Here is a 16,773-nt window from a genome sequence, read left to right on the forward strand (position 1 = left end):
TGGAGGTTTGTTTAGCTCAGGGAGAACTAGCCAGGCCAAGTGCAGCTCTGTTAGCCAACAAAGGAACCCCAAGAACAGAGGAGAGCCTGCCCGAACCTTTACCCATATGTGTGTGTGTGTGTTTTCAAGGAACTGAAAAAAGAAGTTAAAAGCAACAAAACCTTACTGGATTCCCTTAATGAAGTGAGCAGCGCTCTGTTGGAACTCGTACCCTGGAGGGCCAGGGAAGGACTGGAGAAAATGGTCGCCGAGGACAATGAGCGCTACCGATTGGTGAGCGACACCATCACTCAGAAAGTAGAAGAGATCGATGCTGCCATTCTGCGGTCTCAGCAGGTAGGACCAGCACCTTGTTGTCTAGGCAACAGACGTTCTCCAACTGCCCAGGGTCTTTACCCGAACAAACATGTCTAGTGCCATATTTCCATTCTGATTACTGTGCTTCAGAAAATGAGCTCTGAGATTTTAATAGAATTTGGCTGGGCTGCATCTATTGCTAGCAACCATCTGCCCCCATTACATCACAGGCAGCGAACACCCTGCCACACACACAGGAAAGCCCTGCTTTCCAAACAGAATGCTCTGTATCTGCATGTGTGTGTGTTGCTCATACTAGTGTTATGCCTAGACTCAGCCTTATGGATCTGTGAGTAAATAGTTGAAGTTAGCATATAGGTCAGTGTTAACCGTTCCCTGGCATGCTGCTGTAAGCGAAGAAAAAGCCTTTGTTTTCAAAAGGAAAGAGTTTTCTTGGTGACGTAGAGTTTTTTTTTTCCCAAGGATGACTAAAAGGGGGGAAATGATAGTCTCTTGACCTGTCTGTGGCTCACACGGTTTCTACTCCAAAGTTTCAGAGAATTCTGCTGTTAGCCACAGCCCTGGAAAATGGTGGGCATTGCAGCGGCCTAGAAGTTTACTGTGCATTGTCTAGCCCCTCTTGAGATCTCCGTGCTGTTTACATCGAGTCATCGGGTTTGGATTGCAGACTTGGTTCGGGGCTCGATGGTTTTGTCAGATACCTCAAGCAGGAGATATGTGACTAACCTCTTCACGCAAAGGCAGGAAGCAGAAGCAGACTGTGGGGAAGTGTCTCCGAAGTTGCTCTCCTAGCATCGTGTGACCGTGATTTTTAGGTTCTGAAGCTTCACACTCTCCCCTTACTTTATTTTAATAGTCGAGGCTCACAAAGGCAGCTGGAAGAAACCTATAGCAAGGCCCTGCCTAGGAAGTTTCTCTGAGGAGCATTCATGCCCGAGGAATGTGTTCGCCCTCTGTTTTGCAGCTTGCAGGAATTTGTATGCCTCATTGTTGTAGGAAAGTGGGCATATTTACTTATGAAGTTTATTCAACTCTATTAAAATACTTTTTCCATTAAAATTTATTTGAGCATCCCAGAGCTGGCACCAAAGCCTTCTCTGAGTAACAAGACAAATATTCCGTCCTTTAAGAGCACGACTGTCTGTGTTCACTTATTTGGGTGATATGAAGCAGATTCGGGCTGAATTACAGGTTGAGATCATATTGGTTAGCATGTATTGGAGCTTGCTCAGGCACTAACTACAGATCAGCTGTAGTCAAAAATGTTTGCAAGTGTTTCCCAAAGGTTTAACAATAATAATCAGACTTATGTCGCTGGTCTTGAACCTAAAATATTAAAATATCCACCCTTAAAGAGAACAGTACTGGCCAGGCATGGTAGCGTAGGCCTTTAATCCCAGCACTCCAGAGACAGGGGCGGATGAGTCTTCCTAGTTTTTATATGGGTTAAATCTTTGATTTCATCTGCTTGTATCCATTTTCAGTGTGGCAGGAGCAGCTAGGATTGTTGCCAGGGCAGGTTCCCGTGGGCTCTGGGGCACATGTCTCATCTTTGTTGGGTGGGGCTGGTCGGTCCAGCTCTCTGCACAGTGGGGGAGGCCATGATGGTCTGACACCAAGTGATGAGGAGAACTCTGACTCTTCACTGGGTCTGTTATGCCGCCACCAAAGTGGAGCGGAGGAGAAGTGCCTCTTTGCTACCTGACAGGCTGAAGTCCACACTCCCCACTGCCCTCCGTTTACACTAGAGGAAGGAACTTAGTTTTGAGTCAGTGGGAATAAAACTTTGGCTCCTTCTTAAAATCATCCTGAAAGGGATGTAGGAACACTGTCGCAGATTCAAGTGTGAAATCCTAGGCTCCTCGTGCTACCTCTTGGCATGAGTGAGTGGGGCTGCCATTTTGCTCTGTGGCATCTGATTGACTTGAAGTGAGGATTGTCTGTTTTCTGCCTCGCTAGGCTGCCCCCCGCCATGTGTCTGTTAGCTAGAGAGAACTGGACTCTTCTGGGCCTGCATCTATATGCATTGGTGTGTAGTGGCTCCTTATTTGTTTTGTACTTAATCTTAAATAGGTGAGGTGCAAAAAGTACCACCCTTGGATGTTGATCCTCAAGATCCCAGGTCCAAGACACTATGCCTTCCTCTTCATGTTGCAGGAGTGTTCTGTATGTCATGCCGGCGTTTTTACCTTTACTTATCTTGGAATGAGGAAACTTGGTCTGTGTCCAATTCCCCATGTGTTTACGTTGTGTTAATGTAGAGCCCTTAAAGTGGAATTATTTTCTAGCTTGTTCTTCAGCCCCACTCTTCTCTTCTCTTACCTGATTATCCTCCTCTATTCCCATTTTGGTTTCCAGCTTCTCTTAGAAAGTGGAGCGTTCAGGCAGTACTGGATTTGGCAAGCTGCGGTGTCCATTTCCCATGAATCCTTCCAGCTAAAGCTCTCGTGCTTACCTTTATCCTTGGTGGCTATAGTATTGCTCACCCACCTTCTGATCCCTGCTTGGTTCAGAATGGCATTGAGAGTTTATCTGATGCGAGACACTGAAAATGTTTGTGCGCTTTGACAACACAAAGGGACAAAAACAAAATGTGGGGAATATTCATAATAAATGAAAGAAGCAGAATATAAAGGTGTTCATAAGGTAGTTTACAAGTCTGACTTTCCCAGTTTCTTGGGGGAAAGTCACTGAATTACCAACAATATTAACTCTGGAATTTAATTTTTTTCTCTCTATTTTTCTGTGCTTTAAAATTTTCTGCCATGCCTATGAATTAATGATGAGGAGAAACAACTAAAACCTTTAGGAATGATCTTGTACATGGTTAAAGCCCAGTATTAACTCAGATGTTTACAAGTCATGCCTGAATTGTTTGAGTGTATTCTTCATGCAATATATATATTGCACACACATTTATAAATAAACACATACAATAAAGAAATGGAAATTTTTCATTCTTTTATCAGAAACAAAGTACTTTGATGGCACAGTACTATCTACCCATCTGAGAATTGGAGTCATATGAAAACTTATTTACGATGGTATTTAATTGTCAGGTTTTAGAGCAGTTGTTTGGGAGCTGAGACACCGTAACAGAAGGCCACAGAGCCAGCCATCTTCGCATCCTTGTTGTGCCCGTGACCATACGGCAGCACATGAGAGTCTGAGGGCAGAGTTCTCTCTCTATCCCTCAGCCACTCACGATTTAGTTTAGCGTGTTCCGAGAGGAGAAGCTGAGAGTCTCCAATTAGGAAAGGGAGTATCTAGAAGCAACAGAAATAGGTAATTTTTCTGGCACCAGCCGCAGGAACTTTCTGACCTAATTATTATCTTTTGTTTAGTTTGAGCAAGCGGCGGATGCTGAGCTATCCTGGATTACTGAAACAGAGAAGAAATTAATGTCTCTGGGTGACATCAGGCTTGAGCAAGACCAGACTTGTGCTCAGCTGCAGGTTCAAAAGGTGAGGAAATACATTCCCAGTTGCCGTCTAGGTTGTGCATCTCCAGGCTCCGCGTCTTCCAAGACCCTGTCAGTGTCGCTTGCTATTTTCAACTGCTTTGCCTCCTTGCCTTCACTGAATCACTTTTCTTTGTATTTTGTCTTTGTTTGGTAAATCACAGGCATTCACCATGGATATTTTGAGGCACAAGGATATTATTGATGAACTTGTTAAATCTGGGCATAAAATCATGACCACCTCCAGCGAAGAGGAAAAGCAGCCAATGAAGGTATCATCTTGTCCGTATGCTAGGCAGTGACCCTCAAAAGAATAGTATCCGCTGAGCACTGAGTTCCAGAAGGGCACTTTGTATGTATCTGCAGCTTCTGTTTAAACAGCAGAATCGTGACATTTAAATCAGGCATCCTTTCAGGTTACTGAATAACCATGGAAAGCCATCCCCCTGAGGATACTCTGTGTTGATACTTCTGAGCTGTTAAGGTTCCTTGACTAACCCACGGTGAGCATTCCGTCTGTCCAGTCAGTGTTAGCTGCGTTACTGTTACCGTGCTAACGAGCTATGCCAGCTATGGGCCATACTCTTCTGGAACATCTGCAACTTTTAAGCCGAAACAAAATCCAAAATACATGGATCTTCATTCTGTATAAAGTTACTCTAAGCCAGTAGGAGAACAATGAGGTAGTAGCTAAGGAAGCCATAGGTATATGTAGTTTTAATAATTCTGCAGATTGATGGAAGAGCATCCTCAAGTAAAAGTGGTTAGCTCAGTTTTATACGGACATCTGAGTAGCTTAAGGAAATGACTGAGTGTTAATACTTCTGGGTAAGTATATGACCCCAAATAAAGACAGACAAATACCCATGCCTTAAATGACATTTTAGAAAAAAAAATGCATTCCTTTTCAGGTAGACCACAGATAAAATTACAGATTGTACAGTATAATGGTATTTTCTCTTTCTCCTTTTTTTAAACAAGGGTGGTTTATTAGTCTATAACTAAGTAATATTTTTCAGGGATTCAGAAATAAAATCACAGATGATCGTGAAATGTTTTCTGTTCTGACTTGTCGCTTATCGGGCGATAAGCCTTTGTGCTACCCTTGTTTTTATTGTGAGTGTGCATTGCACTCTCAATCCCTGTAAACACAGCTCTAGTGTAGAGCACGGTGGCCTACTGTGATTCCCATGCATGCACTCAATTTTATTTTTAATTTTTTTTCTTTTTTAATTTTATTCTTAAAAGATAATCTTCCTTTTTCTCCAGATAATAGTGTTAGTGCTGGTTCACGTGTGTGAAACTTAACTTTCTAACACGGAGAACAGTGTAAGAGTACCTGAGAATTCTGCTTACCACATCTGCAGAATTCAGTGACTTTGCATAAAAATTCAAGTGCCCTCTTTAACACGCATGCATGCATAACAGTCAGTCTGAACAGGTTTCTTTTATGTATTTATCTCGCGTACATTTGCTGTGTTCCTGTTCTGTGTCATATGTACAGAACTAGTCAGAGCATCTTGAACGTCAACTTCCAGCCTGGCGAACATACTTCCTCATCTTGTTTTCTAGAAAAAACTGGATAAGGTGTTGAAGAACTATGATGCCATCTGCCAGATAAACTCAGAGAGGCACCTGCAGCTGGAGCGGGCACAGTCCCTCGTTAGCCAGTTCTGGGAGACGTACGAGGAACTTTGGCCATGGCTGGAGGAAACACAAAGAATCATCTCCCAGCTGCCTGCCCCAGCCCTGGAGTACGAGACTCTGAGACGGCAACAGGAAGAGCACCGGGTGAGAGCTAGAGGACAAGCCGTTAACGGGGCAGTGGTCCTGACGGCATGCTTAACGTGATGTCAGACACCAAACAGCGCTAGGACGTCTGTAATGCTGTGGTGTAGTCTGCACTGCCTCACGGCCGGGTAGCTGTCACACACCGCAGACATCACAGCTTTCCTGCAGTAGTGTGTGCTTTATCCCGTCTGGGGAGGGAAAGAATACCATTTTTACAGTGTTAGCGGCATGAACTTTTTGAGGTGCTTTCAGTTATGTATGTTGAATTGCGTCCCATGTACACACGTTGACTACATTCTATGCTTTGTATGTCGTGACCAGAGCCATCTAAAATATTAAAAAGTAGAGTAGAGGTGTACAGAAGAACCATCATACATACTCAGCCGTTGAGTTTGGGGAAAATGGACAGTGCATGCATCTGTCAGAACAGCCATGTCATGAGAGCTATGAGAAGGGAACCGGCTGAAGTATCAGCATAGGTTGGGGGCTAAGAACCATCTCAGTGTGATTCCATGCTGGCTGTTAAGGGGCCATCACCACCTCCACTATGTTAAACAGTGAAGGTGTGACCTAATTATATGAAATGGAACTCTGGCATTATGGAATTGTCTCTAGCCGTCACTCAACTGTTAATGTCCCTTGACACTTAGAAGAGTTTGGTTGAGAGAGGGTTCGAGTCTCGGAAGAAGATCTGGAGTCCTTTATATTTGTGGGCTTAAGGACAGATTTGTCCCCTCTGAGCTGTACACAATGCATTTGGAGACTAATGAGGAGGAGGTGAGAACCGCCCAGTATATGTGACATCTTTTAGAAGACTTGATAAATTTAGTGCTTCTTTAAAGATTTGTTTTCATGCTGTTTATATGCGCCTTTTGCCTGCGTGTATGTCACTACCATATGTGTACAGTCAGAGGCCAGGAGAAGGTGTTGAATACTCTGGACTGAGCTGCCATATGGGTGCTGAGAATCAAAACCAGGTCCTCTGCAATAGCAGCGAATGGCCCGGCTCCTGCCTGTTAATCTTGTTTGTGTTCTTTAACACACTGGAGTGGAAGACTGTCTCTAGTGGAAGCACTTATTCAGATATACAAGCAGTTTAAAGCAAAACTAAATGTTTACAGAGTCTTATCCAAATCATTCAACTAGCAAAAGACTTAAAAAAATGGTCTCCAACCGAATTTAAGTGTCAAGGTTTGTTGTGCCAAAGATCCTGGCCGCCGTTCATCAAATGACTCTTAGTGTAAAATGGACCGTGAACATCTCTGTCATAGGTGATTCAAAAGACTGCTTTTAGAATAGCACGTAGTGATAAGAAATGGCTCGCTAGAACCTTAAAAAATAGAATTGATTTTCTCTTTTGCATAATCTGAACTTGCAACACAGACATATGGTTCTGTAGCCTTATGCATCTGCAAAGTCTTCATACCGAATAGTTTTTGCAGCCCCCTCTAAAAGCCTTTCTTTTCTGACTCCAGATCTACTGATGAGGGAAGACCTATCTAGAAATGAAAATAGCCTCTAGAGGCTGTGTTATAGACCTTTCAGTCGTGTGGAATCTCTGCAGCATGACGGCCTCAAGAATTATTTGGTTACATGTGAGGCAAAGTCATGTGGTCTCCATACTCCCAACCCCCACCCCTGAGAGAAGTTCTCTCTATGTAGTCCAGACTGGCCTCAAGCTCACCATCCTCCTGCCTCAGCCTCCTGACTGCTGGAATTACAGGTGTATAACACCACACCCAGGCAAAGGCTGTTTGCTCATGCACACACATGTGCAAGTAGACACCTAACAAATGTTCTCTGGCCTGTTGCGGGATGCCATACAAAAGGCTCATCACACTGCCCCCGGGTTAAGTCACCTCAGCAGCACCGCACCGACCAGCTGGCCAGGCAGGTCAAGAGACCTCAGCTGAAGTCTTGCATTTTCCTTGAGAGTCTTGGTTCTTGGGTGCAGAGTTATTGTCCAGGCATTGCCTTCTGCAGTGCAAAAGAAGAACATGCCTGACATCATCAGCTCTCCTTTCCGTGTCATTGGTGTTGGCTGATGGAGCCATCGCCACTTCCTTTCTGCGACACAGCACAAGAAATATGGAGTGAACATAAGATCCAGACCAAAACAGCCATGAGATAGATCCCCACAGCGGTTCCCCGTGCTCTTTGCGTGCAGCGCATTAGCTTAGATTTTACCATGCACACTTTTATAACTGAGCTCGTGTGTAGAGTATTTTCAGTATTTTCAATAGCCCTTCAGACAACTTTAAAGCATCAAACCCCCGTACATTATCTCTAGACTGCCTTTCCTTGGCATGAGCCCTCTCGGAAGCTCCTGCTAGCGGCCGGAGCACAAACAGATTGGAGTTCGACTCCTGAGGACAAGGGCGTGCTGACGAGGGGCAAGTGGAAGCCTCCCTACTTAGAGGCTGACCTGAGAGTCTCTTAAAGGAAAGGCTCCCATGGGAATGGTTCTGGAGTGGCCTCCTGAAGTACTGTTCTTCAGAGGGCCCAGCTTTAACCAGCTCCCAGCACCTCAGCAGCTTAGCAGGAGTGACCCCCACATGAATTCCAGCTCCTCTCCCCGTGTAAACACCACATGTCCCTCAACCAGAGGACGGAATTAAGCAGCGTTTCTCACGATACACGTTTTCTCTAAATGTACCTTAATGATCATGCTCAACATGTAGTTGTGTGTTTGATAAGCCCATTACCTTTGAAACTTTAGCAGTTTACAGTAATAAGTAGGGGGCTGGAGAGATGGCTTTACAGTTAAGAGCATTTGCTGTTCTTCGAGAGATCTGGTTTAAGTTCTCTGTACCCGCATGGCAGCTCACGGCCTTACCTGTAACTAAACATACACACACAAATAAATGTAATAAAATAACCAACAGAAATGACTTGATATAGTGTCTATATGTCATGTATATATAGTCTAGGTTCTAATACACATATGTAATATATATGAGTATCCATCTGATACTGGTTCACACGTGTGTGAATGGGGTACCTGTGGGCTCAGGGCACTCCCGTACCTCTCTATCTTGAAGTTTTTAAAATCCCGGTATTGTGTCTTTCTTCCCTCCGAGATTCTTCCTAATCTTGATGTCCCTTCTCCCAGTCATTTCTGTATGTATTATGAGTGTGCAGTAAGAAGCACCCATAAGCAACGGCTCAGCCAAGGCGTTCAGACTCCTTTTCTGCAGATGACTTGACGCTCTTGTGAAAATGGGCCGCTCTTGCTGTAAACTGCACATTTACTGTTTGCCATCTTGTTTGTGACTGGACAGTTGCCTCTCCTCCTTGCAGAGGCATAGATAAGCGCCTGGCGGCGGGGAGGGCATTTGTTTAGCATGTCTTGTTGGCTGGATGCATTGGAGATGGGATCAGTTGTAATATGGAGGTGTGATTCTGAGATACTGAGAAACTGTCTGGTTTATTATAGCAACTACGAGAGCTGATAGCAGAACACAAGCCTCACATAGATAAGATGAACAAGACTGGGCCACAGTTGCTGGAGCTGAGCCCAAAGGAAGGCATCCATATCCAAGAGAAGTATGTGGCAGCTGACACCCTTTACAGTCAAATTAAAGAAGATGTCAAAAAGCGAGCTGTGGTTCTTGATGAAGCCATTTCTCAGTCAACTCAGGTAATTCTTTACACTGGGAAAAAAATTAATTTCTTCCCCACAGCCAAGCCTACCAAGCATTTTCCTGGACCCTCTGGTTAAATTCCATCTCCAGTGATATATCGACTGTATTATCTCTGAAGTATAGTGCCTCTGCTCTCAGAGGTGGGATTTGCTTGCAGCCAACTCTCAGGTTTCTCTGCCTACTTCAGGATACAATAAAAAAGTAAATTTCAGTGAGTAGGATACCTACTGGGGCAAAGGTCAGATACTTGCTTCAGTGTCCACCATAAGTAGACATTGGGGAGAGAAAAGAAACTATTACAGTCATTAATAATAAAATATTTCTAAGAAAGCATTCAGAGGAAACCCTGAACAACAAGCCAAAGGGGAAAAAGATAAGAATATTAAGTAGGAAACAGAGTTTTTGTAAATACCATTTTTTAAGAAGCCGACTTTTTGCATTTTCAAAATTTTTACCATTTTCAAAGTTTTGATTTTTGCCGTTAGATACTGGCTTTGGGGTGGCATTTTCTGTAATCCCGAGTGTGTGTTCTGGTTTCCCTTCTGTGGCTGCAGGAGAATACTCTGAGGAGAAGCAGTATAGGGAGGTGTGGGTTTGTTTCTTCTTACACTTCCAGGTCCCAGTCCCTCGTTGTGGGTTGGCAGGGCAGGGGCTCAGCAGAACCTGAAACAGAGACCAGGGAAGAACATGGCTTGGTGGCCTCCTCCACAGCCCATGCTTAGCCAGGGTTTCTCTGCAACCCTGTACCACTCAGCGAACTGGGCCCTCCCTCCATCATCAATTACCAGTGAAGATCGTCCTCCATAGACATACCCATAGGCCACTCTGATCTGGGAACTCCCTCAAATGAGACTCCCTTCTCAGATGACACTAGGTGTGTCAGTTTGGCAGTTAGAACTAACTAGGGCAGTGTGGGTCCACTCAACTCTGACGCTAGTGTAGGGTTTTAGAATAAACATGGTTTTATAACATTGCGTAATTGTGTATGATGCTTTTATAAATATAAAATTATTTCCTATGTCTAATTGTATATTTATTTGACCATGAGTTGGATACAACATTGGACACGTTTTTATTTTGTTTAATTTTACATTTTTTTCAGTTTAGGAAATATGTAATTCAAGGAATCCCTTGAATCTAATCAATGCCACCTATGAATTTTGCATGCACTTGTATAATGTTTTAGGATTTTGAAATGTTCGTTTTAAATGAATAATCAGTTTTGACAGCCAAATGTGAATCTTATTTAAAAAAAAAAAAAAAAAGAAGTTGAATTGTGGTTAAAAAAAAAAATAAGCAACAGGTTAAGGTTATATTGCTGCTAAGGAGTGTAGATTGTTTCTTAATGAAAACATTCAATTATTGATGGTAGACTCAGTGTTCCCTTCATAAGCGTGCCACACAAAAGTGCGCCGAGGTCGTGACCTTAGGCATGGCTTCATACACCAGCTGGAAGTGACTCCGCATGGCACGGGTGGGGGGGGAGGGCCTTCGGGTTTTAGCTGAAGGAAATGTTACAGGCAGCAGGACAGTGACCCCATTGTCTTACCCGCAGTTTCATGACAAGATCGACCAGATCCTTGAGAGCCTGGAACGCATCGTGGAGCGTCTGAGGCAGCCGCCATCCATCTCTGCTGAGGTTGAAAAGATCAAGGAGCAGATAGGTGAAAACAAGAGTGTGTCTGTGGACATGGAGAAGCTGCAGCCGCTGTACGAGACTCTGAGGCAGAGGGGAGAGGAGATGATTGCCAGGTCTGAGGGCACCGAGAAGGACGTATCCGCCCGAGGTAGTGATTTCCGATGAGGAAACAAGCTCCGCGTTCCTTTGTTTGATTGGATGGTTGGTGTTTTACATAGGGTCTCCGTCTAGCCTGTAACTCACTCTGTAGGCCAGGCTGGCCTCAAACTCCCAGAAACCCATCTGCCTCTCCCTCGCAAGTCCTGAGGCTGAAGGCACGCCACCACACCCGGTCTCAACTTTTAAAACAGTTGTGGATTTGTACGCTGTCCGCTGCCAGCCTGACTGCCTAGCGAACTGCCAGGTCTCTAAAGAGCTTGCACAGTGATGTGTCCCTGTATGAAAGTCCTTTGATGTCCTCCTCAGTTTGTGAGATCAACTGGTTGAAGACAAAATGCGTTTACATAAAGACCATGTGTTCTCTGAGCCTCTTAGGCGCTCAGACTGAAATTAATGTTAATAAGCCAAAGCTGGGGATACAGTTTTAGTATCGTAGCTAGCATGCCTGCTCCATCCCATAACCACCAGAATGGTAACCATAGCCACTCATATTAGAGTTGTATCTGGGAGTCAGAGGAAGGGTGTGTCTATAGTGAAAACAAGAGTATTCCAGAAGCAAGCCAGAAGCACAAATCCGTGTCCTGTTCCTGGGACTGAGCAAGTGTTTTTATCCTTGGAGAGCATAAGAAAATACATCTTATCTTAGGTTTTTTCCTTACTGTCTTTGGGATTAAGGCCAGCTTCATGAACTTAAAACTGGGTAAACTTGGGTCTTCTTGGGCTCGTGTGGCTTTAAGCATCTACTTTTGTAAGGAAAAGTCTTGGTTCAGCGAGAGCGAACCTATAGATTTTGCATTGTATGCGATAGGTTTGGACTCATTGATAATGCATAGGCTGCATTTGGTCAGAACCTGTTCCTGTTCTATGTATTTAGCAAATCAGGTAACTGTTCGCTGCATGAGCTGAAGTTTTGCTTTTGCTTTTGTGAGGATGACCTGCATCTTTGCTGACATTGTTTTGCTGTGTAGCCGTGCAGGATAAGTTGGACCAAATGGTTTTCATTTGGGAAAACATACACACACTGGTGGAAGAAAGGGAAGCCAAATTGCTGGATGTTATGGAACTAGCAGAGAAATTCTGGTGTGATCACATGTCATTGGTTGTTACCATAAAAGACACTCAAGATTTCATCCGGGACCTGGAAGATCCTGGGATTGATCCCTCAGTAGTAAAACAGCAGCAGGAAGCAGCTGAGGTAAGGGACAGAACTCATTTCAACTAAAAAAAAAAAAAAAAAAAAAAAGTGAAGTTGTGCATGCTAACAGCTGATCCTGTATGTGACTGAGAAAATCATGCTGTTAAAATTTGCATTGGTTCTGAATGTGAATGCGCAGTGAGAACCAAGCTATAATGGCCATGCAGATGTCCCCTGGAGGTGACTCTTAAAGTCCTTTCTCTGCCCCTACACTGCTCACACTTGGTGCAGGGCCTCCCAAGCAACCTGAAGCACAGGATGTCATGTCTGCCCTCCCCAGCCTCTAAACGTCTTCCTGTCTCTGTCTTGCTGAGTCAAGACCCTCAGATGCCCCCACTATCTGCTGGGTAAAGAGCCCTGACTTTACCCAGGGCTTCTACCAGCTTTGCTCTCACCGGCTGGTGCCCGTGTGGCCACAGGCCCCACTCTGCTGTTCCTTTACCTCTGTGCTCTTTTTAGTGTCCTTGAAGCCTTGCACAGTCTGTTTCCTTGCCTCAGTATGTCATTTCTGCCACTGCTGCAATAGGCTTCGGGATTTGGTTAGGTTCGTACCCACCCCATACATTTATTTTGTTGTGTATTTACCTGAACCGCTTGCTGGGCTATGGGGCTCTGGAGTAGGCTAGGCAAATATTTCCATTTCCAGTGTTTGGTTTAGGGCTTTGTTTATGCTCATTAAATATTGCCGAGTGGGTGTGTTTAACCGTGATGGTGAAAAGCAAGGTAGGGTACTTCATTTCTCTTGTGATGGATCAGCCTTGATACCTGGGTGATGACACACCGTGGAACTTCAGAGCTAGGTTACCATGAGTTTCCCAGCTGACACATTACTTGGCATAAAATCTTTGTGCTCCTATTTTACTGCTGTCTGTTTGGAAAACATACAGGCAAACTAGTTATAAAAACAAAATGCCTTCTAGTGCTTTACTATATTGGGGATATTTTTAAAATTTCTCTGGTATTTTGTCTTTATTAGTAAAGATTTGGTGTTAGAGAATATTGTTTTCTCTAAAATATTTCTTTGGTTTTCTTGTTGAGAAAATGACTATATGAACTTGGGAAACAAAACGATGCTCATCTCACCTAGGAATCTCTATGGACAGCTAGCTCTGTGTGGCATCTTTTCCTGGTTTGGATGTGGTTTTACATGGTGTTCTGAGGCTCTGTTTTGAATTCTAGGCAATAAGAGAGGAAATTGATGGACTGCAAGAGGAGCTCGACATGGTCATCACACTGGGCTCTGAGCTCATCGCTGCATGTGGGGACCCTGATAAGCCCATTGTCAAGAAAAGTATAGATGAGGTACTGATTTTCCACTTTCATAAGAATTTCTTTCTCAGGACTTAACAAACTAACATCTGTTTGTTACAAATAGTTAAAAATCATACATCTGACACTCAAAGGATTGCAACGTTTGTTTTGCAGTTAAATTCAGCATGGGATTCTCTAAATAAAGCTTGGAAAGACCGGGTTGACAAACTAGAAGAAGCCATGCAAGCTGCCGTTCAGTACCAAGATGGATTGCAGGTGAGATGGTTGCTGTGCCCGCTGGCTGGCCTCAGCTGGAAACAGGAAATGGTATTGGTGCAGTTACACTTTGGTACCAGCCCAACCCTGTGGCTGTGTGCAATTGCAGACAAATCTGTAATTGCTACAGCTATTTCAACTCATCCTTTTTAGAAGATATTTCTTACCTTTCAGACATACGGATTTATATGTACATGTCAACATGGATTTGTACACACATTAGTGGAATTTACTTTGAAGAGAAGTAGTCTAGTGGCTTTTTTTTTTAAGCGAGAGTAAATGTTCCCACACAGTATTTCTCAAAATTGTTGGGCACCAGGCAGTGGAGTGTCATGGAGCAGAGTCTGATTTCTGCTCTAAAGTTGAGTGGAATAAGATGAGAAGGATAAACATGAGCTAAAAATATCACCAAGTTTAACTGATGTCAGAACACAAGAGAACCGATGCGAAGCCGTGTTTTTCTCTGTGTGCTAAAATAGATTTTTATTTTATTGACTCAAAACTGGGTGTATCACAGAGCCTTCTTTTCTACACAATTGTTACAGTAGCTGTGTCTTGTGTTTTCAAGGTTCTCATTCAGTTCGTTAGCCAGATGGAATCTGGTCTTTTCATACTAAAGTTCTCTTGAGGCCAGCTTAGGAATATGTCTTCCCTACCTCCCTCCGTGCCCTATTTCCTGACAGGTTGGCAGGAGTTTAATCTTTCATACTCCCTACCACATGGAAAAACCCTCTCTTAAGTATTTCCATAACACTTAAGTGAATATTATTTTTAAAGCTCATATGAGAACATTTTTTTTCTTTTTTTCTTCATGTCACTTCATCCTATAAATATCACCAGCCAGGCTTTATCTCAGCAGAAAGGGTTTTGAACTTTGGAAATACGTGAAATTTTTCATGACATAAAACACCTTGTTATAACTCCTATAGGTGTGTGTGCACTTGCGCACACACCCCACCCCAAGAAAAGTAAGGATTTCTTGCTTAAATAACCTATGGCCGGTGATAGTTACGCTGGGCTCCCACTGTGTAAGGATGCGTCATAATGACAAGTCTTTTGAGTGGCATTGTCTCCCATGGCTAGAGATGGTACCACTAAATATATGAAGTCACCTGAGAGCCTTGAGCAAGGCACCATGATTTGGTACAGACTCCACCAACAGCAAGAAACGTATGCTCCATCATAAGTCCTGTGGGACATAAATGGCAACTTGGGTTACTGAATGCCTGTAGCTATCATATGGTGCTAGGTTCTTCATAAGGTGCAAGGCTTGGTTATAAGGTGAGATACTTTTTCTTCCCAAGTTGCTGCTTAAGTGATTAGGGTTGGTTAATGGTCATTTAAATAGACCAGATTGTTTGTAATGTTTCTCTTCTCCTGTCAGTTTCATCAAAATGTAAAAGTATTTAGATATACACTCATTACCTTTAAAAAAAAAAAAACATGCAGTAAACCTGCGTATAATGTGTAGAAACCCAGGAACCATGTAGTGGGCTCTGAAGCCTGATGCAGTTCACAGACTCTTAATCACATGCATCTGCAGGATTTTAATGTTAATCTAGGTAGTGTAGGAAGGTGAGCTGAACCATAGTGACCTTCTTGGTTATTTGAATGAGTAGATATATTTGGATCTTTTTCTTTCAGCTTATTTTTATATAAGCAAATGAGAGTTTGCACTTTTGTGATTGAACAGATAAACTTTTTCGAATGAGCTTTTCTTTGAAAGTGCCTGATAGTTTAAGAATAGTTTTTCTTTTGCCAGCTTTGGTGCAGAATTGTAGGTGACATTTACTTGGTATCTGAGGAACTGTTTTATATTAAGGCTTTTATTCAGGCAAACTATCTTAGTTTTATAAAGTAAGCGCCTTTCATAATTTCTCCTCGTTATTGTCTTTCCCCGTAACCCCAGAAGCATGGCCGTTTCGGAGCAACAGTGATAACATGGGAAATCTGTCTTTCAGGCAATATTTGACTGGGTGGATATCGCAGGCAACAAGTTAGCCTCAATGTCTCCAATTGGAACAGACCTTGAGACTGTCAAGCAGCAGATTGAAGAGCTGAAGGTATGTGTGGGGCTCCTGGTTGGTAAAGAGCCGCCTATATTGTCAAGTTACTGGTTCATCAGATTTCTCATGCTTAAGTTTATTTAGTTTGCATAATTAAAACATTATACACTGATTTCAAGATTGTACTATTTATTTCTATTGCATGTTTTTATTTGTGTGTTTGTGTTTGCACGCAAGTGTGCCACACATGTAAGGAGGGCAGAGAACAACTTGTGGTCAGCAGCTCTCTCCTCCCACCACGTGGATCCTGAGGATCAAGCTTAGGTTGTCAGGGTTGGTAGCAAATTTCTTGCCCAGTGAGCGATTTCACACGCCCTGCAATTGTTAGAATAGCTGCATGTAGTAAGTCTAGGTAAGTGTTTATTTTTAAAAATGAAAGATTGTTTTATTTAATACCTATTCTGTATAGAACAATAAATAAGCAAAAAAAGGGGGAAAACAAGACTAGTAACTCTCTCCAAAAGCTATATACTTAAAAGCAGCTATGCCTAGGATTTGATATACAGCTCTTCAGATATCCTCATATCTTAGTGGGGGGTATGTGTGTGTAGAGGAGGAGGGCCAAATTTGGATTGTGCTATTGAAACTTTTATAATGTGCCTCAGTAGCCTGTTGTAATTAGCATAATATATTGCTATAATATTAGCAGTTAATTAGCATCAGAGATTCAAATAAATATTTTCTATTGTTGATAAAAAGTTGGTTGGCATAACAAAGGTCACGAAGTGGCTGTCTGTCATATAGGAAGAGCAGGGGAAAAGGGTGTTATTCTACAGCCACATGTGATAGATAGCTCAGTTCTGGAGTCCCCGTACTTGGGAGGCTGATCTGAGAAGATTGCCATGAATTTGTGGCAAACCTAAGCAAAACAGCGGTAAAGGCCACCCACAGCTACACAGCAGGTCCCTCTCTTGCTAGTAGTAGTAATAATAATAATAATAACTTATTTTGCATCAACAGTAAGACTTAGAAGT

General features: G+C 43.1%; 1 protein-coding gene across 2 annotated transcripts in view; it reads left to right on the top strand.

Moving 5' to 3' along the window:
• Window positions 1-16,773, top strand: part of Dst (dystonin) — a 391,633-nt gene that overhangs the window by 336,256 nt on the left and 38,604 nt on the right. For both annotated transcript variants that reach the window (XM_038342010.2, XM_038342008.2), the window contains 10 exons: window positions 130-336; window positions 3,663-3,782; window positions 3,943-4,050; window positions 5,351-5,569; window positions 9,006-9,209; window positions 10,769-11,000; window positions 11,980-12,206; window positions 13,386-13,508; window positions 13,632-13,733; window positions 15,695-15,796. In XM_038342010.2, coding sequence (XP_038197938.1) covers window positions 130-336; window positions 3,663-3,782; window positions 3,943-4,050; window positions 5,351-5,569; window positions 9,006-9,209; window positions 10,769-11,000; window positions 11,980-12,206; window positions 13,386-13,508; window positions 13,632-13,733; window positions 15,695-15,796 — 1,644 coding nt within the window. The remainder of the gene's footprint in view (window positions 1-129; window positions 337-3,662; window positions 3,783-3,942; window positions 4,051-5,350; window positions 5,570-9,005; window positions 9,210-10,768; window positions 11,001-11,979; window positions 12,207-13,385; window positions 13,509-13,631; window positions 13,734-15,694; window positions 15,797-16,773) is intronic.

The sequence above is a fragment of the Arvicola amphibius genome, chromosome 9 (genome assembly GCF_903992535.2).
Source record: "Arvicola amphibius chromosome 9, mArvAmp1.2, whole genome shotgun sequence".
NCBI lineage: Eukaryota > Metazoa > Chordata > Mammalia > Rodentia > Cricetidae > Arvicola > Arvicola amphibius.